Source organism: Leucoraja erinacea, chromosome 29 (genome assembly GCF_028641065.1).
Source record: "Leucoraja erinacea ecotype New England chromosome 29, Leri_hhj_1, whole genome shotgun sequence".
Taxonomy (NCBI): domain Eukaryota; kingdom Metazoa; phylum Chordata; class Chondrichthyes; order Rajiformes; family Rajidae; genus Leucoraja; species Leucoraja erinaceus.
The window spans coordinates 5,799,222-5,821,425 of NC_073405.1; the positions used below are offsets into that span (position 1 = coordinate 5,799,222).

The 22,204-nt window shown below is 47.4% G+C and overlaps 1 protein-coding gene across 1 annotated transcript in view; it reads left to right on the forward strand.

Annotated features, from left to right (window-relative positions):
- Nucleotides 1-22,204, forward strand: part of LOC129711061 (calponin-2-like) — a 34,011-nt gene that overhangs the window by 2,929 nt on the left and 8,878 nt on the right. The window contains exons 2-3 of the mRNA XM_055658423.1: nt 17,951-18,072; nt 21,093-21,159. Of these exons, the coding sequence (XP_055514398.1) occupies nt 17,951-18,072; nt 21,093-21,159 (189 nt within the window). The remainder of the gene's footprint in view (nt 1-17,950; nt 18,073-21,092; nt 21,160-22,204) is intronic.

Sequence of the window (22,204 nt, forward strand, 5' to 3'; positions counted from 1 at the left end):
TTTGTTTTAAAAAAAATCAAACTCATGGTAAGCACGGAGAATAATAATAATAATAATAATAATAATAATAACTTTATTTATAAAGCGCTTTTAGACAACATCAGTTACCACAAAGTGCTGTACATGGGAAGTCAACAAAAAGTTATTACAAACTACTAAAACCATTAAGACGACAGGACTATAAAAACAGTAAAAATTAATAGACATTAAAAGCACTAAAACAGGAACAAAGTCTCAGCCAGTGTCGAAAGCCAGTGAATAAAAGTGAGTTTTTAGGGAGGATTTAAAGATGGACAGTGAAGGGGCCTGGCTGATCTGCAGCGGCAAGGTGTTCCAGAGTGCCGGGGCAGCAACAGAAAAGGCTCTATCCCCTCTGAGCTTCCGCTTAGACCTTGGTACCTCAAGGAGCAGCTGATCCGCTGACCTTAGGCACCGGGCAGAATGAACGTAGCGGGTACGTCGGAGCTCGGGGACGTCTCTTAGCGCTAACGGCAGGTACTCGGGAAGACTCGCTAATGGCAGGTAAGCTCGGGAAGACTGGTGAAGATTTTTCAACATGATGGAAAAATGTCCACGAGGGCCCCGAGTACCGACGAGTGGCCATTACCGTAAATCTCCGAGTTCGAATCGGGGCCAAACTCGGGGAGAGCTGTTGGAATGAACTCGTGCCGTGGGAAACCCCACGCGGCCACGAGGAGAACGTACAAGCTCAGTACAGGCAGCACACGTGGTCAGGATCGAACCCGGGTCTCTGGCGCTGTGAGGCAGTAACTCTACCGCTGTGCCGCCGTTCCTACTGGCCCATTTTTCCTACAAACCTTTTCCTATCCGCGATATAGACACAAAAAGCTGGAGTAACTCAGCAGGTCAGGCAGCATCTCTGGAGAGAGGGAACAGGCCATGTTTCAGGTTGAGACCCTCCCTCAGACTGAGATGCGGGGTAAAGAGATAATGAGAGATAGGGACGGGGATATAAGGCAGATACAGAACAAATGAATGAAAAGATATGCAAAAAAGTAATGATTATAAAGGAACCAGGCCATTGTTGGCTGTGGGCGAGGTGAAAACTTGTTGCAGACAATGAGACTCAACACGATGACTATCAACCTAGTACAACCACTTGAGTGAGGGAGGGAAGGAGAGAGAGGGGCTACTTATTAGAGACATCAATATCCATACCGCTGGGTTGCTCCTATCCATGTAGGTGTCCAATTGTGTGGCGTGATAGAGCTAAAATACACAGAAACACATCTATATTTTTTCACAGAAAGTGGTGAATCTCTGGAACTCTCTGCCACAGAGGGTAGTCGAGGCCAGGTCATTGGCTATATTTAAGAGGGAGTTAGATGTGGCCCTTCTGGCTAAGGGGATCAGGGGGTATGGAGAGAAGGCAGGTACGGGATACTGAGTTGGCTGATCAGCCATGATCATATTGAATGGCGGTGCAGGCTCGAAGGGCTGAATGGCCTACTGCTGCACCTAATTTCTATGTTTCTATGTTTCTATGTTTCTATATTCTTGCAGAGCTCAAAATGACAGACAGTGTTTCATAACTCGCACAAGTGGCAGCAACTTCTTGTGCTACACCAATTTGGTAGTCTAGGGTACACAAAAATGCTGGAGAAATTCAGCGGGTGCAGCAGCATCTATGGAGCAAAGGAGATAGGCAACGTTTCGGGCCGAAACCCAAAGGAAATAGGCAACGTTTCGGGCCGAAACCCAAAGGAAATAGGCAACGTTTCGGGCCGAAACCCAAAGGAAATAGGCAACGTTTCGGGCCGAAACCCAAAGGAAATAGGCAACGTTTCGGGTCGAAACCCAAAGGGTTTCGGGCCGAAACGTTGCCTATTTCCTTCGCTCCATAGATGCTGCTGCACCCGCTGAGTTTCTCCAGCATTTTTGTCTACCTTCGATTTTTTCCAGCATCCGCAGTTCCTGCTTAAAAACATGGTAGCCTAGGAGTTCTAATCTTGCACATTCCACTTTTTCTCTCTCTCTTGCTTTTTCTCTCTCTTCTTTTCTCTCATCTTCAGCTAAAAATTAAAATTAAATACAGCAATAACTGTATTAGGTCAGATGCCGTTTCCATTTTTTGTACACTGCTTCTAATATTAAAAAAAAATTAAACAACTTGGTTCTTGGGAAAAAAAAAAAATTCTCTTTCTTATTTCTCCCTGACATGGCTTCTGTTATAAAATATATTGGATGTGCAGTGAGTTTTGTCTGAATCTCCTGCCAACATTTGCCTGGGACTTCTCCAACTGTCTGGGAAGTACTCGGTCACCACCTGAAACTTAGTTCTTCCTCTCACACGAATGAACCATTCTTAGAAACATAGAAACATAGAAATTAGGTGCAGGAGTAGGCCATTCGGCCCATCGAGCCTGCACTGCCATTCAATATGATCGTGGTTGATCATCCAACTCAGTATCCCGTACCTGCCTTCTCTCCATACCCCCTGATCCCTTTAGCCACAAGGGCCACATCTAACTCCCTCTTAAATATAGCCAATGAACTGTGGCCTCAACTACCCTCTGTGGCAGAGAGTTCCAGAGATTCACCACTCTCTGTGTGAAAAAAGTTCTTCTCATCTCGGTTTTAAAGGATTTCCCCCTTATCCTTAAGCTGTGACCCCTTGTCCTGGACTTCCCCAACATCGGGAGCAATCTTCCTGCATCTAGCCTGTCCAACCCCTTAAGAATTTTGTAAGTTTCTATAAGATCCCCTCTCAATCTCCTAAATTCTAGTGAGTACAAGCCGAGTCTATCCAGTCTTTCTTCATATGAAAGTCCTGACATCCCAGGAATCAGTCTGGTGAACCTTCTCTGCACTCCCTCTATGGCAAGAATGTCCTTCCTCAGATTAGGAGACCAAAACTGTACGCAAAACTCCAGGTGTGGTCTCACCAAGACCCTGTACAACTGCAGTAGAACCTCCCTGCTCCTTTACTCAAATCCTTTTGCTATTCTTCTCTTCAAACTTACCATGGGGACAGGCAGGCCCTGTAGTGGTGAGTCATTGAGCTGATATCAGGTGACAGGATGTGTCTACCGTGCAAACAGTGTGAGCCAAAGATCTTTGGTGTGAGCCGCGGGGTGGGAGGAGGAGCTTCAAGGGCGGGGTTGGGGGTGGGGAGGGATGAGGCTCGGCACCAGGCAGTGGGGGGGGACCTTTGTTGGGTTGTTGGCCAGGCCAGGGCTGAAGGGCGAGTCATAAGGGTCTGGGTCCACACAGTGTCTTTACTCTCAGTTTAGGAAGATGTACGTCAAGAAAATCTTCTTAAAACTGAGAGTGAAGGGCCTGTTCCACTTGGCCGTTATTTGCGCGATCTGGTAGCGTGTGGGTAGCGCGGGGCGGGCGCATGGAGTGGCGTGGAGGAGCGTGGAGTTGCGCGCAGTATAGAGCAGCGCGCCAGGATTTTGTTCTGTACGAAATCTTCGCGCACCACCAGCCTGTCGCGTAACTGAAGTCCAAGTGGGACACACTGGCGCGGCGAAACGTCTCGCCTCCAACGGCAGCAGAAGCAGGGAAACGATCGCCGAGCTCTGCCTGGGGCTCACGGCCGTTGCGGATCCGAATCCTCCCCCACTCCTACTCCCAGAGCGGGGCCAAGACGATTGGAGAGAGACACTAAATGCAGGAGTAACTCAGCGGGACCGGCACCATCTCTGGAGAGAGGCGATGGGTGACGTTTCGGGTCGAGACCCTTCTTCAAACTGAAGAAGAATCTCGACCCGAAACATCTTTATTAGCCAAGTAGATGCTGCCGGTCCCGCTGAGTTACTCCAGCATTTTGTGTCTATCTTCAATATAAACCAGCATCTGCAGTTGCTTCCCGCACAGTAAGATGTGGTTGATTTGGGAAGAGGGGCAAAGAATTGGAGCAGGGATGAGCAGGGATGATTGTGGATGATCATCCATGATCGATCGCATTGAATGGCGGTGCTGGCTCGAAGGGCCGAATGGCCTACTCCTGCACCTATTGTCTATTGAAAACTGTGCTAGGCTGGAGCTTGTCCTGCTTCAGACACGGTTCTTGCTGCAAACAATTCCTTGGAAGGACTTTCCTTCCCCAGACTTAGTTTCCAAGGGAATTAGATGACTGACTTGGATGCAATGTCTAGGGTAGGTTTAATGTAGACCAGGCTATGTTTACTTTTGTTGTATTGACCTGTAAATGCAAGAGTGGAGTAAAGTTCCAAGCCCATCAATATCCGTTGGCCATCTTCTCCAGAGATGCTGCCTGGCCCACCGAGTTGCCCCAGCATTCTCTGTCAATCCCCTGGCCACTAACCCTGGCAAGGGTGCCCTTCTGCCTTATCCACCAATGATCAGCTCACCCCTCAGCCTAAGATAGACGCGCATAGCTAGAGTAACTCAGCGGGTCTGGCAGCATCTCTGGAGAAAAGGAACAGGTGACGTTTTTCGGGTCGAGACCCTTCTTCAGAAGAAGTCCGAAACATCACCTATCATTTCTCTCCAGAGATGCTGCCTGACCCGCTGAGTTACCCCAGCTTTCTGTGTCTATCTTCAGTTTCACCCAGCATCCACAGTTCCTTCCCCCACTTCACTTCTCAGCCTTGTCGGAGCATCTTCAGTTTCACCAGCCTGCGCCACATTCGGGCCACCGCCTGACCCCTCTGCCTAACTTACCCTCAGCGGGTTGGCAGCATCTCTGTGTTTTTCGGGTAAACCCTTCTTCAGAAGAAGTCCGAAACATCACCTATCACTTCTCTCCAGAGATGCTGCCTGACCCGCTGAGTTACCCCAGCTTTCTGTGTCTATCTTCAGTTTCAACCAGCATCCACAGTTCCTTCCCGCACTTCACATCTCAGCCTTGTCTGTTCTGGAGAAGAGTCTCCGTTTCTTTAGATTTTCCTGATGTAGCACAATTTATTTTTTAGACTTTATTTGAGAGCTTGATCTAGAGGTTACAGTGCGTACAAAAAATACTTCACCTGGATGGTAACAAGATCAAGATCAAGATCCAGGTGAAGTATTTTTTTGTACGCACTGTAACCTCTAGATCAAGCTCTCAAATAAAGTCTAAAAAATAAATTGTGCTACAAGACTTGATTATGACTTAGAAACAGAGAAACATTGAAACATAGAAAATAGGTGCAGGAGTAGGCCATTCGGCCCTTCGAGCCTGCACCGCCATTCACTATGATCATGGCTGATCATCCAACTCAGTATCCTGTACCTGCCTTCTCTCCATACCCCCTGATCCCTTCAGCCACAAGGGCCACATCTAACTCCCTCTTAAATATAGCCAATGAACTGTGGCCTCAACTACCTTCTGTGGCAGAGAATTCCAGAGATTCACCACTCTCTGTGTGAAATTTTTTTTCCTCATCTCGGTCCTAAAAGATTTCCCCCCTAATCCTTAAACTGTGACCCCTTGTTCTGGACTTCCCCAACATCGGGAACAATCTTCCTGCATCTAGCCTGTCCAACCCCTTAAGAATTTTGTAAGTTTCTGTAAGATCCCCCTATAAGACAATAAGGAGACTTATTTTCTTCTCAAAACTCTCTCTGGAGATGATCAATTATTTAGTTTCTTCCTCTTTGTGGGCGTGTATCATTTGTTATTGACTTTGGTGAGGATGTGATTCTGAAATTAATATGTTTGCCCAACTTCCCCTTTCGCAACTTGATGCAACACGTCTTGGTACAATTTTGTAAGTGCAGGAAATAACACGAAGGTCCCAGCAGTGACAAGAGCTCTGGTCGGTTTTGAGGTTGGGGAGGAAATGTGAGCTGAATGACCCAGCTAAAAAAGTCGAAGGTAGACAAAAATGCTGGAGAAACTCAGCGGGTGAGGCAGAATCTATGGAGCGAAGGAAATAGGTGACGTTTCGGGTCGTCTCGACCCGAAACGTCACCTATTCCTTCGCTCCATAGATGCTGCCTCACCCGCTGAGTTTCTCCAGCATTTTTGTCTACCTTCGATTTCTCCAGCATCTGCAGTTCCTTCTTAAACAGCTAAATAACGGAGATGTTTTTTCCATTCGAATCCCATGGACTTAAGTCTTTCGAAGGACAGGAGAGTCTAGAATTTGTGTCGAATAAAAGCGAACAAGTTATAGTAGTAGAATTAGGCCATTCGGCCCATCGGGTCTACTCCGCCATTCAATCATGGCTGATCTCTGCCTCCTAATCCCATTTTCCTGCCTTCTCCCCATAGCCCCTGACACCCGTTCTAATCAAGAATTTGTCTATCTCTGCCTTAAAAATATCTACTGAGACTTGGACTCCACAGCCCTCTGTGGCAATGAGTTCCATAGATTCATCACCCTCTGACTAAAGAAGTTCCTCAGTATCGGTAGAGACGGGCATCATGGTTAGAGTGGGAATGAGACTGAAGTTGATGGGCCGGCCCGGATTTGTCCCGGTCTTTCCTTGCTTCCAGATTCCCTCCCACCTACAATCAGTCTGAAGAAGGGTCCCGATCCAAAACGCCATCTATCCAGGTTCTCCAGAGATGCTGCCTGACCCGCTGAGTTCCTCCAGTTTGTTGGTATAAACCAGCATCCACAGTTCCCTTTGATTACTAAGGTTGGGAACACAGGGTGTGACAGAGAGAGCCTGTCACAACACTAGCCAGAAGACAGACACAAAAAAAGCTGGAGTCATTCAGCTGGTCTAGAGAAAAGGAATAGGTGATGTTCAGGGTCTGAGGAAGGGTCTCGGCCCGAAACGTCACCCGTTCCTTTTCTCCAGAGATGCTGCCTTCACCGCTGAGTTACTCCAGTTTTTTGTGTCTATCTTCGCTATATCTATAGACATAGAAAATAGGTGCAGGAGGAGGCCATTCGGCCCTTCGAGCCTGCACCGCCATTCATTGTGATCACGGCTGATCATCCCCTATCAATAACCCGTGCCTGCCTTCTCCCCATATCCCTTGATTCCACTAGCCCTTAGAGCTCTATCTAACTCTCTCTTAAATCCATCCAGTGACTGGGCCTCCACTGGCCTCTGTGGCAGGGAATTCCATAAATTCACAACTCTCTGGGTGAAAAAGTTTTTTTTTTTTTCTCACCTCGGTCTTAAATGACCTCTCCTTTATTGTAAGAATAAAGAATATTCTATGCATCTGCAGTTCTTTCCCACACAACACCAGCCTGATGAGGTCTGGCTGCTTGTTTGAGCCTGTGGTGATGAGCCACGTCACCTGCTCGGGGAGTGCCTACCCCTGCAGAATAACGAGTACACTCTGTGCAAAACCATCGGACTGGATGTCAACGATGTTGTTCTGCACAAACCTGCCTTCAAGGTGCAGCTGAACGCAGCGTTCCGTGTCTTGTAGCCCTTCCCCCTCTGCATTGCTGCCCGCATTGGGGTGACATTGGAGCAGAGGACAATCCATGCCGATGGAATCTGAAACCCAACAAGAGCCCACCCCTTCAGGAGTGCGCAGGGGGGAGAAATGGAGGGACATGAAGCATTTTTATTGTGTGGGAAGGGCCTGCAGACACTGGTTTACATCAAAGATCGACCCAAAATGCTCTCAGGAGTATCTCAGGAAGCATCTCTGGAGAGAAGGAATGGGTGACGTTTCGAGTCGAAAACCCTTCTTCAGACTGAGGTCTCGACCCGAAACGTCACCCGTTCCTTCTCTCCCGAGATGCTGCCTGTCCCGCTGAGTTACGGGCCTGTCCCACTTACGCGACTTTTCCGCCGACTGCCGGCACCCGTCACGGGCCGTCGCAGGTCGGCGAAAATTGTCAACTTGTTGAAAATTCAGCGGCGACCAGAAAGACGCGACGACTCTTTGGGCGCCTGAGGAGACGTTTCACGACCGTACAGGCGACACGTCGCGGGCGTGCAGCCTGTGCGGCCGTGAATAGTCGCCCAAAGAGCCGTACCTTACACAATAGGCAATCGGTGCAGGAGTAGGCCATTCGGCCCTTCGAGCCAGCACCGCAAGTACCTTGTTCTGGTCGCCGCTGGATTTTCGACATGTTGACAATTTCCGGCAACCTGCAACGACCTGTGACGGTTGCGGCAGTTGCCGAAAAAGTCGCGCAAGTGGGACAGGGCCAGTATTTTGCGTCTGTCTTAATTTTTACTGCAAAGGCAGAGAATGAAAGAAAAAACATGTTTAGCTTCTGATTTCTCGCTGCATAAATTTCTGTTGGAATTGCCCACAAATTACGGAAACTTTAGAAAACTTTAGTGGGGGTGGGGGGGGGATTTCTGAACCAAAAATCGAAACTGCTGGAAAGACTGTGCAGGCCATGGAAAGGGAAGCTGTTGACGTTTCAGTTGAGCACTGCATGACACAGGCTCACCATTTATCCCTCAGTCAGCGTTGTGAAACAAACCTGCCTCGTGATTAATGATTATTTCTTGGTGGCTTTGTGAAACTCCCGTGCATCTGTTGACCAATGCATCTCCTACTGAGGAAGGCGTCCCAGCCCGGAACGACACCCGTCTCCAGAGATTCTGCCTGACCCACTGAATTACCTATACCACAGAAGGTAATTCACATAGGTAATTACCACATAGGTAATTCACCTATGGACAAGCTTTTCCCTTTGAGAATAGGGAAGATTCAAACAAGAGGACATGACTTCAGAATTAAGGGACAGAAGTTTAGGGGTAATATGAGGGGGAACTTCTTTACGCAGAGAGTGGTAGCGGTGTGGAATGAGCTCCCAGTGGAAGTGGTGGAGGCAGGTTCATTGGTATCATTTAAAAATAAATTGGATAGGCATATGGATGAGAAGGGAATGGAGGGTTATGGTATGAGTGCAGGCAGGTGGGACTAAGGGGAAAAAAATTTGTTCGGCACGGACTTGTAGGGCCGAGATGGCCTGTTTCCGTGCTGTAATTGTTATATGGTTATATGGTTATAAGGCTGTGGAGGCCAAGTCAATGGATATTTTTAAGGCAGAGATAGATAGATCCTTGGTAGACAAAAGTGCTGGAGGAACTCAGCGGGTGCAGCAGCATCTATGGAGCGAAGGAAATGGGCAACATTTTGGGCCGAAAACCCAAAGGAAATAGGCAACGTTTCGAGTCGAAACAAGAAGGAAATAGGCAACGTTTCGGGCCAAAACCCAAAGGAAATAGGCAATGTTTCGGGTTGAAACAAGAAGGAAATAGGCAACGTTTCGGGGCGAAACCCAAAGGGTTTTCCCCCGAAACGTTGCCTATTTCCGTCGCTCCATAGATGCTGCTGCACCCGCTGAGTTCCTCCAGCACTTTTGTCTACCTTCGATTTTCCAGCATCTGCAGTTCCTTCTTAAACAAATAGATAGATCCCTGATTAGTGCAGGTGTCAGTGGTTATGGGGAGAAGGCAGGAGAATGGAGTTGAATAGGGAAAGATAGATAGATCAGCCATGATTGAATGGCAGAGTAGACCTGATAGGACGAACGGCCTATTTCTGCTCCCTATCACTTACAGCCTTATGGTTACTCCAGCACTTTGTGTCTTTTTTTTTGGTAAACAAGTTCCTGCAGTTCCTTGTGTCTGCGTTTCCCACATTGGCGACAACATTTCAGAAGAGCTGAGTTCGTTACGCAACGTCTTGAGACAAAATCATTTTGTTGTTTCCGAAACGGTTCTGCTTGCCTGGGCAGGAATTTCCCGTGGCATACAACGTAGCCACTAGCTCCACCTGGTCCTTATTGGCTCCTAGCAGAACAAATCTCCTGCGGAAATGAAGAAATGAAACTCATTAAAAATGCAGACGATGGGATTTTGTCAGCCATTTCACGCTGAGCAAATGCCGGGTTACATCTTTGGTTTAGTTTAGAGATACAGCGCAGGACACAGGCCCTTCGGCCCACTGAGCCCGCACCAGCCAGCGATCCCCGCACCTCAATACTATCCTACATGCACTAGGGATAATTTACACTTGCATCAAGTATGCAGACCAAGCCAATTAACCTACAAACCTGTACGTCTTTGGGGTGTGGGAGGAAACTGAAGATCTAGGAGAAAGCCCACGCAGGTCACGAGAACAGACAATAGACAATAGGTGCAGGAGTAGAGGCCATTCGGCCCTTCGAGCCAGCTCCGCCATTCAATGTGATCATGGCTGATCATCCCCATTCAGTACCCCGTTCCTGCCTTCTCCCCATATCCCCTGACTCCGCTATTTTTAAGAGCCCTATCTAGCTCTCTCTTGAAAGCATCCAGAGAACCAGCCTCCACCGCCCACTGACACACTAGAGGCAGAGAATTCCACAGACTCGCCACTCTCTGTGAGAAAAAGTGTTTCCTCATCTCCGTTCTAAATGGCTTACTCCTTATTCCTAACTGTGGCCCCTGGTTCTGGACTCCCCCAAACATCGGGAACATGTTTCCTCCCTCTAGTGTGTCTAAGCCCTTAACAATCTTGCCCTTACAAACTCTGTACAGACAGCACCCATGATCGGGATCGAACCCGGGTCTCCAGCGCTGCAAGCAACTCTACCGCTGCACCACCGTGGCCGCCATTATAGGGAGCTGTGAGGTTGCAATTGGGAAATGACCAAGCAAGGACTAAACACCACAAAGATGTTATGGTTTGCGATGGGGAAAGGTGGCCTCAGAGATCAGTGAGTTGAGTCAATGTGACGGGGCGTTTAGCGAGGAGCCAAGGCTGCAAAAGGATAGAAAGTTGTAACAAGAAGGAGATTCAGCCGAGAGAACGGAAGCAGGGACTCGAGGCAGAGTGTGACTGACTCCACGTTAAAGAGCAGGCAAACAAACAGGTCTGGAGAAGGGTCCTTGTTGCTGTGAGGCCGTGTCATCCCACCACCTCAATGAAGGATCTTCAACCTGAAACAGGCAGCAAGAACCTCTGGATAGAAGGAATGGGTGACGTTTTGGGTCGAGACCCTTCTCCAGACTTCTTCTTCTTCTTGCCTGTGGCGGGCACAGCCTAAAGTTGTGGGACAACTTGTTCTATTTGATTGTGCACGCCGGGTTGATTGCATTCGTCGAAACAGGGCGGACCACGTGAAGGTTGCAATCTCCCGCCCCTTCTTCAGACTGAGAGTCAGGGAAGAGGAAGAAACCGAGATAAGGAAGGTTAAAGTGTGGAAAAGGAGACAACAAAAGAGATGAGGTTGAAGGAAAATGTAGAACGGATCATTGTTCGCTGGGAGATCGAGGAAGGGGGAGGGACACAGAGAGAGGGACCTGCTAAGTTATTGTAGCAATTTCTGCTTTATTTAAGATTTCCAGCAACTGCAGTATTTTAGACTCAAAAAGCTGGAGTCGGGCATCGTCTCTGGAGAAAAGGAACAGGTGATGTTTCGGGTCGAGACCCTTCTTCATCAGATTGCAACCGAGCTGATTCGTGGGGCTGGATTTCTAAAGAGATTTATTTTTTTTTGCTGAATAACAGCACAAGGTCCAGATGAAGGAATCTCAATCACTTCCCTCATGCCTATTATATAAACCAGCTCATTGAATGATGGCACACACCTCTCTCCCAGTGACATTAATATCCTGAACTAATACTCAGGTTCTTCTCTCCTTCTTCTTGCGTATGGTGTGCACAGCCTAAAGTTGTCGGACAACTTGTTCTATTTGATCGACTGTGCCGGGGTTGATTGCATTTGTCGAAACAGGGCGGGCCACGTGATGGTTGCAATCTCCAGCCCCGACACCCAGGTTCAATTGAGCCTTTTAATAATTTGTGGTGCCACAACGGATGTACACATCTCCTCTCCCTTGACCGTGGAGGTTCCCCAGTGGCCACGAGAGATTTGGTAATGGGTGGTGAAATTCCCATTTTGCCCACGTGTGTGGATCAGTTCTCTCTGCGCTTTCATTCCCCTCTGGGTGGGGGGGGGGGGGGGGGGGGGGGGGGGGAGGGAAATCTTCTTCTTCGCCTCTCGCAAGCACAAGCTTTCAGCAGCTGCCGAGTGCTCTTTGCAACTTGTCTGAATTTCTCCAGAACGCAGCAGATGGAATCAGCAAAGCGGCCACTCAACTCCTTTAACTTGTCCCCCGTCCGAGATTTCCTCTTCGTGCTTGAGGCATGAGTCATAGATCCCCAGGGCTCGGGCAACAACAAAAAAACCCAAGCAATTCTTCATGTGGCCCCCCGACCCCGGCCTCTATTCACCCTGACCTCCGTATCTCCAATAGAAAGAACAAATCAACCAGAGAATCGCATCGGATTTTCACATCCTCCACACACACACAGAACATGTTATTTATTTTAACGCAATAAAAAATGAACTGCAGATGCTGGTTTGTCCCTAACAGTGGCTGGATTGTCCTTCTGGATTCTTCCCACAAAGGGAGGGAGACATCCTTCAGGGTCCTAGTCAGAATCAGACTCCGAATAAAATTTGAATGGCCAAGTATGGTATACATACAGGGCGTTTGACTTGGTGCTTGGCTCGCACTTGGTTTAAGGCACGATTTACAGCAGACAATTACTAATAAAACACTATGTGAAAATAAAATGAAAATTAGGGCAGTCACGGTGGCGCGTACAGCGGTAGAGTCGCTGCCTTACAGCGAATGCAGCGCCGGAGACCCGGGTTCGATCCCGACTGCGCGTGCCGTCTGTACGGAGTTTGTACGTTCTCCCCGTGACCTGCGTGGGTTTTCTCCGGGATCTCCGTTTTCTTCCCACACTCCAAAGGTGTACAGGTTTGTAGGTTAATTGGCTCGGTGTAAATGTCAAAATTGTCCCTGGTGGGTGTAGGATAAGTGTTAATATGCGGGGATCGCTGGTCGGCACGGACCCGGTGGGCCGAAGGGTTTTGGCTGCAGAGTGTTGAGCTTTAATGCAAGACACCCCTCACTCGTACTCTCTTTCTCAGTCTCCTTTCTTCCAGCCCCTCTTCTTCTCCACACTTCTGTGACTGGTGTGAGTTTTATCTTTCTCCAGTAAGGTACCCGCAGGTGGCGTCTGCCCAAGATTCTATTATACCATTGAACATTGAAAATATTCGCACACACACAAATATTAACTGTTTTGTTCTGAAATCGATGGCTTCCCCCAGTGGAAAGGTGGTTTTCAGGTGGTCAGTGTCTCGGTCTTGTCTGTGTAGGAAGGAAATGCAGGCGCTGGTTTACACTGAAGATAGACACAAAATGCTGGAGTAACTCAGAGGGTCAAGCAGCATCTCTGGAGAAAATGATGCAACTCAGTGGATCAAGCAATATCTCTGGAGTTAATGGACAAGTGACGTTTCAGGTCAAGACCCTTCTTCAGTCTCCCAACCCGAATCTCCAGAGATATTGCCAGACACGCTGAGTTACTCTAGCGTTGTACGTTTATCTATGTTATTTATATTGTCTGATCAATACTACACATGCTCAAACTCCAGAATCTCTTTAAATTAATTCTTGGGCAAGGGGCGTCGCTAGTCGGTAAAGAACCTGTTGGCTATCCTTCATTGTCAAGTCAAGTCACTTTTATTTATATAGCACATTTAAAAACCAACTCTTGTTGGCTAAAGTGCTTTGCATTAGTGTAAAACCAGTATAACAAACAAACTACATACATACATACATATAGCCCTCGCTCAGAGGACGTCAAAAAAGGCTTGGGAGTAGAGATGAGTTTTAAGTCTCGACTTAAAGGAGTCGATGGAGGGGGCAGTTCTGATGGGAAGAGGGGATGCTGTTCCACAGTCTAGGACAGTGGTTCCCAACATGGGGTGTACGCCCCACAGGGGGGCAATTTGATTTTTAAGGGGGGCAATTGAATGCAACTGAGGAGGTCTGGGTCCAAATTTTCGATTTTTATTTTTTTTGGATTTTCCATCAGGTAAACATATGTAGTTTATGTTTCAGATGTTATTTTGAGTAAATAATTTTTTTGGGGTAAAAAAGGTCTTTATTGTGTAGTTATTACATAATCACCGCGCCATCGCTCTTCATGCACGTCGCACGAAGCGCGCGAGGTCATGGGAGAACCTTATTTATTGAACCATGTTCTTTTGAAGCTTGTTTAAACCAAGGTATTGAAATGATAAGAATTATATATCACCACATGGGGGGGGGGGGGGGACATCAGGAGTTTAGAGATGATTAGGTGGGGCATGGCCAAAAAAAGGTTGGCAACCACTGGTCTCGGAGCTGCAACCGCAAAGGCACGGTCGCCCCTGAGCTTATGCCTAGACGTAAGCTCAGTTACTAGACGGTTACTGGATGTTCAGTAAGCCCAAGTCGGCCGATCTGAGGGACCTGGAGGTGGTGCTCCTGCAAAAGTGGTAGTAAACCATCACGCTGAGTTCCGCAGCCTGGGTGGTGAACGCACGCCAACAATGCTGCTCCTTAACCCTACTCTCCTGCCTTCTCCCCATATCCCCTTCACACCCTGGCTAATCAACACGTTGACCATCTCCACTTTAAAAATGACCCCATGACTTGGCCTCCACAGATCCACAGATTCACCACCCCCGACTAAAGTAATTCCTCCCCATCACCTTTCTGAAGGTATAGGAAGGAACCGCAGATGCTGGTTCACATCGAAGATACAGACACAAAATGCTGGAGTAACTCGGCTGGACAGGCAGCATCTCTGGATGGAAGGAATGGGCGACGTTTCAGGTCGAGACCCTTCTTCAGACCCAACCCGAAAAACGTCACCCATTGCTTTTATCCAGAGATGCTGCCTATCCCGCCGAGCCCTCCAGCATTTTGTGTCAATCCTTTCTGAAGGTGCACCATTTTATTCTAAGGTTGTGCCCTCTGGGTTCTAGGCTGGTGGACACTTCCTCTCCGCGTCCACTCTATCCTGGCCTTTCATTATTCAGTAACAGTATTTGGCTTGTACTCGCTAGAATTTAGGAGATTGAGGGGAGATCTTATGGAAACTTACAAAATTCTTAAGGGGTTGGACAGGCTAGATGCAGGAAGATTGTTCCCGATGTTGGGGAAGTCCAGGACAAGGGGTCACAGTTTAAGGATAAGGGGGAAATCCTTTAAGACCGAGATGAGAAAAACATTTTTCACACAGAGAGTGGTGAATCTGTGGAACTCTCTGCCACAGAGGGTGGTTGAGGCCACAGTTCGTTGGCTATATTTAAGAGGGAGTTAGATGTGGCCCTTGTGGCTAAAGGGATCAGGGGGTATGGAGAGAAGGCAGGTACGGGATACTGAGTTGGATGATCAGCCATGATCATATTGAATGGCGGTGCAGGCTCGAAGGGCCGAATGGCCTCTACTCCTGCACCTGTTGTCTATGTATCTATGTTCCTTCTTTCTCTGTCATCACGGAAACGTGGAAATAAACGTATCTTTCTTTGCATGTGTAGAAAGGAACTGCAGACGCTGGTTTACACCGAAGAAAGACACAAAGTGCTGGAGTAACTCAGGCGGGTCAGGCAGCTTCTCTGGGGGGAAAAGGAATGGGCGACGTTTTGGGGCGAGACCCTTGTTCACTCTGAACCGTCACCTAATCTTTCTCCCAACTGACTACAAATGTGATTCTGCAAAATCCAAGCCATGTGGTTACAGTTATACAGTTATACAGTACATAAACAGGCAGTGAATGAAGTCAGTGTAGGTACTGAGTTCCACATTTTTGTTTTGACCACTTCCACAAAAAAGATATTTTAAAAAATGTTTTACTTAAATATGGCTCCAAACATAACGGCCAATATGCCAGATAGAAATTGCGCTCATAGAAACTGAACAATGAGACAGTTTGTAATCTGGGAAGTAATTCCAGCCATTGCCACTCTGCATTAGTGCAGAGTTGTGCAGCGCTGGTGGCCTGGCCTTGATGGAGAGAAGAATCTGCAGCAAAGCAGAGGTTGTAGCATCGTGCAGACTGGGTAGTCATCCCAGAAATGTCAAGAAAGCTGAAGGAAGTCTGGTGGAATGACTCACATTTCTGCAATGATTGGTTTTGCTTTGCATTAAGACGTTTGAGGAGGAACTAAAGTGGCCTCGTGCAGGCGCCCTTTAGCGGCACAGTGGCACAGCGGTAGAGTGGCTGCCGCACGGTGCGCTTGCAGCGCCGGAGACCCAGGTTCGATCCTGACCACGGGGTTTGCACCTTCTCCCCGTGACCGCGAGGGTTTTCTCCGAGATCTTCTGTTTCCTCCCACACTCTAAAGACGTACAGGTGTGTAGGTTATTTGGCTTGGTGTAAATGTAAATTGTCCCTAGTGTGTGTCGGATAGAGTTAACGTGTGCGGATCGCTGGTCGGCGTGGACTCGGCGGGCCGACGGGTCTGTTTCCGCGCTGTATCTCTAAACTAAAAAAAACAATATTTGGTCATAATCCGGATGTATCAGACACAAAGTTAACTTGATACTGTTCCACCGGCTCATTCACTGCATATACATCTCATAAACGTCTGAGGTTTATTCGTCTTCACTGTGCTGGTGGATTACCATCAGTATAGATGCCTCCTTCCATGTTTTGTTTAGAGAAGCAGCAATGGACACAGGCCCTTCGGCCCACCGAGTCCATGCTGACCCACACACACTCGTTCTACCTTATCCCACTCTAGTATCCTACACATTAGGGGCAATTTAGAGAAGCTAATCCACCTAGCAAATTGTGCGTCTTTGGAATTTCGGAGGAAACGGGATAACCCGCAGGGTCACAGGTAGAACTTGCAAACTCCGCACAGACAGCACACGAGGTCAGGATCGAACCTGGGCGCTGTAAGGCAGCTGCTCTACCACTGCTCCGTGGTTTAGATTATGGCCACGCCCACCGAGGTACAATGAAATGCTTTTTTGTTGCGTGCTAACCAGTCAGCGGAAAAACGTACATGATTACAATCACAGCGTACAGATACAGGATGAAGGGAATGACGCTCAGTGCAAGATAAAGTCAGGTAAACTGGTGTTGTGGCGACATAGAAATCCTTGCTGAACTCTTGATTGGATTATTGATTTGGCGGTGTGTGCTCACTTCATACAGAAGGGCATAAGCTCCTGCCATCTTTTCTTCCTGTCTGCTCCCCTCCCACCCTGCACACAGAATGAAGAAAGACTGGATAGACTCGGCTTGTACTCGCTAGAATTTAGAAGATTGAGGGGGGATCTTATAGAAACTTACAAAATTCTTCAGGGGTTGGACAGGCTCGCTGCAGGAAGATTGTTCCCGATGTTGGGGAAGTCCAGAACAAGGGGTCACAGTTTAAGGATAAGGGGGAAATCTTTTAGGACCGAGATGAGAAAAACATTTTTCTCACAGAGAATGGTGAATCTCTGGAACTCTCTGCCACAGAAGGTAGTTGAGGCCACAGTTCATTGGCTATATTTAAGAGGGACTTAGATGTGGCCCTTGTGGCTAAAGGGATCAGGGGGTATGGAGAGAAGGCAGGTACGGGATACTGAGTTGGATGATCAGACGTGATCACATTGAATGGCGGTGCAGGCTCGAAGGGCCGAATGGCCTACTCCTGCACATATTTTCTATGTCTATCCAATCCAACTTTATTTGTTAAGCACTTTAAAACAGCCAATGTTGACCAAAGTGCTGTACAGAAGAATAAACAAGACATCATAAACAGACACCATAACAGCTCACATGAGGCGCAAAAATTACATATGAAATACAACAATAAATTAAAAGACATAAAACATGAGTAAAAATAATAGCCACGGAATAAAAGCAATCAAAAAATAAGAAATTAAATCAAGTAAATAAATAAAGTCGACATCTTACTGGGTATCAAAGGCCACGGAGAAGAGATGGGTTTTAAGAAGTGATTTAAAAACAGACAGAGAAGAGGCCTGTTTTATGTGGAGAGGCAGATCGTTCCATAATTTAGGTGCCGACACAGCAAAGGCACGGTCCCCTCTGAGCTTCAGCTTAGTTTTAGGCCCACTCAGGAGCAGCTGATTATCTGAGCTGAGAGAGCGGGCGGGTGTATAAGGGTGTAGAAGCTCTGATAGGTAGGGCTGGGCAAGACCATTCAGGGATTTAAAAGCAAATAAAAGAATTTTAAAATGGATCTATGTTTCTATCACCCCGCACACGCCAGCAATCTGATCCCAAACTCTTTTCCCGCAGATCGCTCAGAAATATGATCACCAGAAGGAGGACGAGCTCCGAGTTTGGATTGAGGGGATCACCGGGAAGCAGATCGGGAACGACTTTCAGAAAGGCCTGAAGGACGGAGTCATCCTTTGCGAGTGAGTACCGTTCCGCCGTCGTGTTCTTCTGGACGCAGGCGATTCCGCAAAGAAATAAAATCCATCGCAAAAAAAAAACCCCCTCCTCACCTGGCCCCATTGCTGCCATTTCCCCAGCAACCACTCCTGATGATGCGTTTAAGAAGGAACTGCAGATGCTGCAAAAATGGAAGGTAGACAAAAATGCTGGAGAAACTCAGCCGGGTGCAGCAACATCCATGGAGCGAAGGAATAGGTGACGTTTAGAAACATAGAAATTAGGTGCAGGAGTAGGCCATTCGGCCCTTCGAGCCTGCACCGCCATTCAATATGATCATGGCTGATCATCCAACTCAGTATCCCGTACCTGCCTTCTCTCCATACCCCCTGATCCCTTTAGCCACAAGGGCCACATCTAACTCCCTCTTAAATATAGCCAATGAACTGGCCTCGACTACCCTCTGTGCAGAGAGTTCCAGAGATTCACCACTCTCTGTGTGAAAAAAGTTCTTCTCATCTCAGTTTTAAAGGATTTCCACCTTATCCTTAAGCTGTGACCCCCTTGTCCTGGATTTTCGGGTTTCGGGTCGAGACCCTTCGAAGAGGGGTGAGGGTTAGGAGCTGGTTTCTGTTTAGATAGTTTATCATCATGCGGACCGAGGGATCAGTGGAAAGCTTTTGTTGCGTGCTAACCAGTCAGCTGAAAGACAATGCAGGATTACAATCGAGCCGTCTCCCTTCTGCAGCGAGTTTCTGCTTGACATCACACCACAAATATCCGGTTACTTTCGCCTGGGCCAGTACCAGGAGTCTTCTCTCCACTATTTTCTTCAGTGTCAAATCCGAAAGAGCGCCTGGAATTTGGAGTAGAACAGGAGGAAATACCAGCGATTTAAAAACATTAAATTCTGCAGCTTGTTTAAGAAGGAATTGCAGATGCTGGAAAAATCGAAGGTTGACAAAAATGCTGGAGAAACTCAGCGGGTGAGGCAGCATCTGTGGAGCGAAGGAGATAGGCAAAACCCCATTCTTCAGAAGGGTTTCGGCCCGAAACGTTGCCTATTTCCTTCACTCAAATTCTGCAGCTTATTGCACTCCGGGTAATATTGATCTCGAGTCTAGGATTAGAGGGCACAGCCTCAGAATAAAAGGGCGTACCTTTAGAAAGGAGACGCGGAGAAGTTTCTTTAGTCAGAGGGTGGTGAATCTTTACAATTCATTGCCACAGAAGGCTGTGGAGGCCAGGTCAGTGGATATATTTAAGGCAGAGATAGATAGATTCTTGATTGGTACAGGTGTTAGGGGTTATGGGGAGAAGGAAAGGAGAATGGGGTTAGGGGGGAGCAGAGATAGATCAGCCATGATTGAATGGTAGAGTAGACTTGATGGGCGAATGGCCTAATTCTTCTCCTATCACTTATGACCTGACCTGACCAAGCTGTGGGTCGCAGCGGGAGGGGTGATGGATGAAAAGAGCCAGTCAGACTACACACACCTGGCTGCTTTGCCTATCCTCCCACCAACCTCCTCGTTCCATTGTGGCGATTGCCATCAAATTGTTGATTTTTTCCAACGGGCTGCAAATATTGACGGGCTGAAAGATCCGGGCTATCGTTTGAAACCCTGTAATCCTCTACACCAACTAGAAAGGTTGGATGGGGCCTCAGTGGAACATCTCAATTGTTGGCGCCTAAAATGTGGCGACTCTTGTACACTGATGCATTGACCTGAAACGTCACCTATTCCTTTCTCCAGAGATGCTACCTGACCCACTGAGTTACTCAAGCTTTTTGGTGCTTATCTTCTCTTATATCTAGTAAGATGGTGCCAGATGTATAGAGAGGTGGTCACTGAATTACATGCAAACTGGACTCACTGTACATGTGACAATAAGGTGGCACTGCCACTGAAAGTCAATATCTCCAGTAATGCACAAGATTCCCAGTGATGCATCTGAAGAAAGGTCTCGACCCGAAACGTCACCCGTTCCTTCTCTCCAGGGACGCTGCCCGTCCCGCTGAGTTACTCCAGCATTTTGTGTCTACCTTCGAACTGTCAGCCAAGGAGCTCACATCTCTGGAGGGAGATTTAACCATGTCATTTTGGTTTAGTTTTAGAGATACAGCACGGAAACAGGTCCTCTGGCCCTCCGAGTCCTCACCGACCAGCGATCCCCGCACATTAACACTATCCTACACACACCAGGGGCAATATACACTTACACCAAGCCAAATAACCTACAAACCTGTACGTCTTTGGAGTGTGGGGGGAAACCGAAGATCTCGGAGAAAACCCACGCAGGTCACGGGGAGAACGTACAAATTCTGCACAGACAGCACCCGTAGTCGGGATCGAACCTGGGTCTCCAGTGCTGCAAAGGCTGTAATGGCCCTGTCCCACTGTACGAGTTCATTCAAGTGCTCTCCAGAGTTTAAAAAAAAAAATCTAAAACTCGTGGTAAGCACGTTGAATGTACGGAGCGGGTACGTCGGAGCTCAGGGCGGTCTCTTAGTGGCTAGTAACGCTAACAGCAGGTACTCGGGAAGACTCACTAACAGCAGGTAAGCAAGTCTTGACTCGTGAAGATTTTTCAACATGTTGAAAAATGCCCACGGGAGCCCTGAGTACTTACGAGCGGCCATTACCGTAAATCTCCGAGTTCGAATCAGGACAAACTCTGGAGAACTCTTGAATGAATGAACTGGTACATTGGGACAGGGCTGTAAGGCAGCAACTCTACCGCTGTGCCACCGTGTCTGTCCTCACCAACTTTGCTCTTGGGGCCCAAGGCAGGCCGTGGTAGAATATGGCATTTGCCGCAGTCATTCATGGGTGAACCTGATGATGTTTTTATTCCAAGTTGCCCATTGAACATTGACCTCAATGGGCGTACAATGTGGTGCCATCCTTTTCACCCACGCCCGTTTAGTTTTGTACAATTTAAACAGCGTGAGCAATGGGGGCCTTTTGACCCACCAAGTCTGCACAGCCCGTCAGACACCTATCTATACTAAACCTATTTTATCTTCCCCATCTGACAGGCTCATTAACAAAATCAAACCAAACTCTGTAAAGAAAATCAACATGTCCGCTTTAAACTGGCATAAGGTACCGTGTTTATAAAAATGTACATACATGTATTCGCTTATTGTACAATATCACATCGTAAAAGAAAGATTACATTGTTTGGTGCATTTTCTGGATTTTACCAGCATTTAAAAAAAAAAAAAAAAATTATTTTATTAGCAGTACAGTAACTTACATGAATACACATCACGTATATCTTATTACATTATGTTGTACCACTTCATTTTTTGAGCTTTAAAAAAGATAGAAATAAAAGAAGTAAGGAAAGTGAGCAAGAATCGTGAAGGTGCAGGAAAGTGTTGGGAGAAGAGAACCCCTTAGGGAAGGAATTAGAGAAGGAAGTAAAGAAAGGAAATAAGACCCTAGAAAGAAAAGAAAAAAAGAAGAAAGGAAAAACAATCGCTCTATTGTAACACAAAACTCCGCAAAAGAGGATATACCAACCGTGTTTTTATTAAAAATTTATTTTATACCCCCCGTTACCAGATCCTGGCACCCTTTATATTTTAACTTACTATTACACCTTTTACCAGCTTATTTAAATATTCGAATGAAGAAAATTGCAGCTTTAGTTATTATTAATTCTGAGAAAACAGTTCATCCCGCAGTTTAATACGATGACTTCAAGCCCGACCAAGGAATATAAATAAAGGAAATTGATAGTAGACAAAATGCTGGAGAAACTCAGTGGGTGGGACAGCACCTATGGAGCGAAGGAAATAGGCAACGTTTCGGGTCGAAACCTTCTTCAGACTGATGTGAGGGTGAGGAGGGGGGCGGGAAGAAGAAAGGATGAGGTGGAGCCAGTGGGCGGAGGGGGAGCTGAGAAGGGGAGGAGAAAGCAAGGACTACCTGAAATTAGAGAAGTCAATGTTCATGCCGTTGGGGTGCAGACTGCCCAAGCGAAATATGAGGTGCTGCTCCTCCAGTTTACGGTGGTGCTCACTCTGGCCATGGAGGAGGCCCAGGACAGAAAGGTCGGATTCGGAATCAGAGTGGGAGGAAATTGATATCTTCTTTCAAACAGTGGTCTTTAAGGGCGGCATGGTGGTGCAGCAGTGGAGTT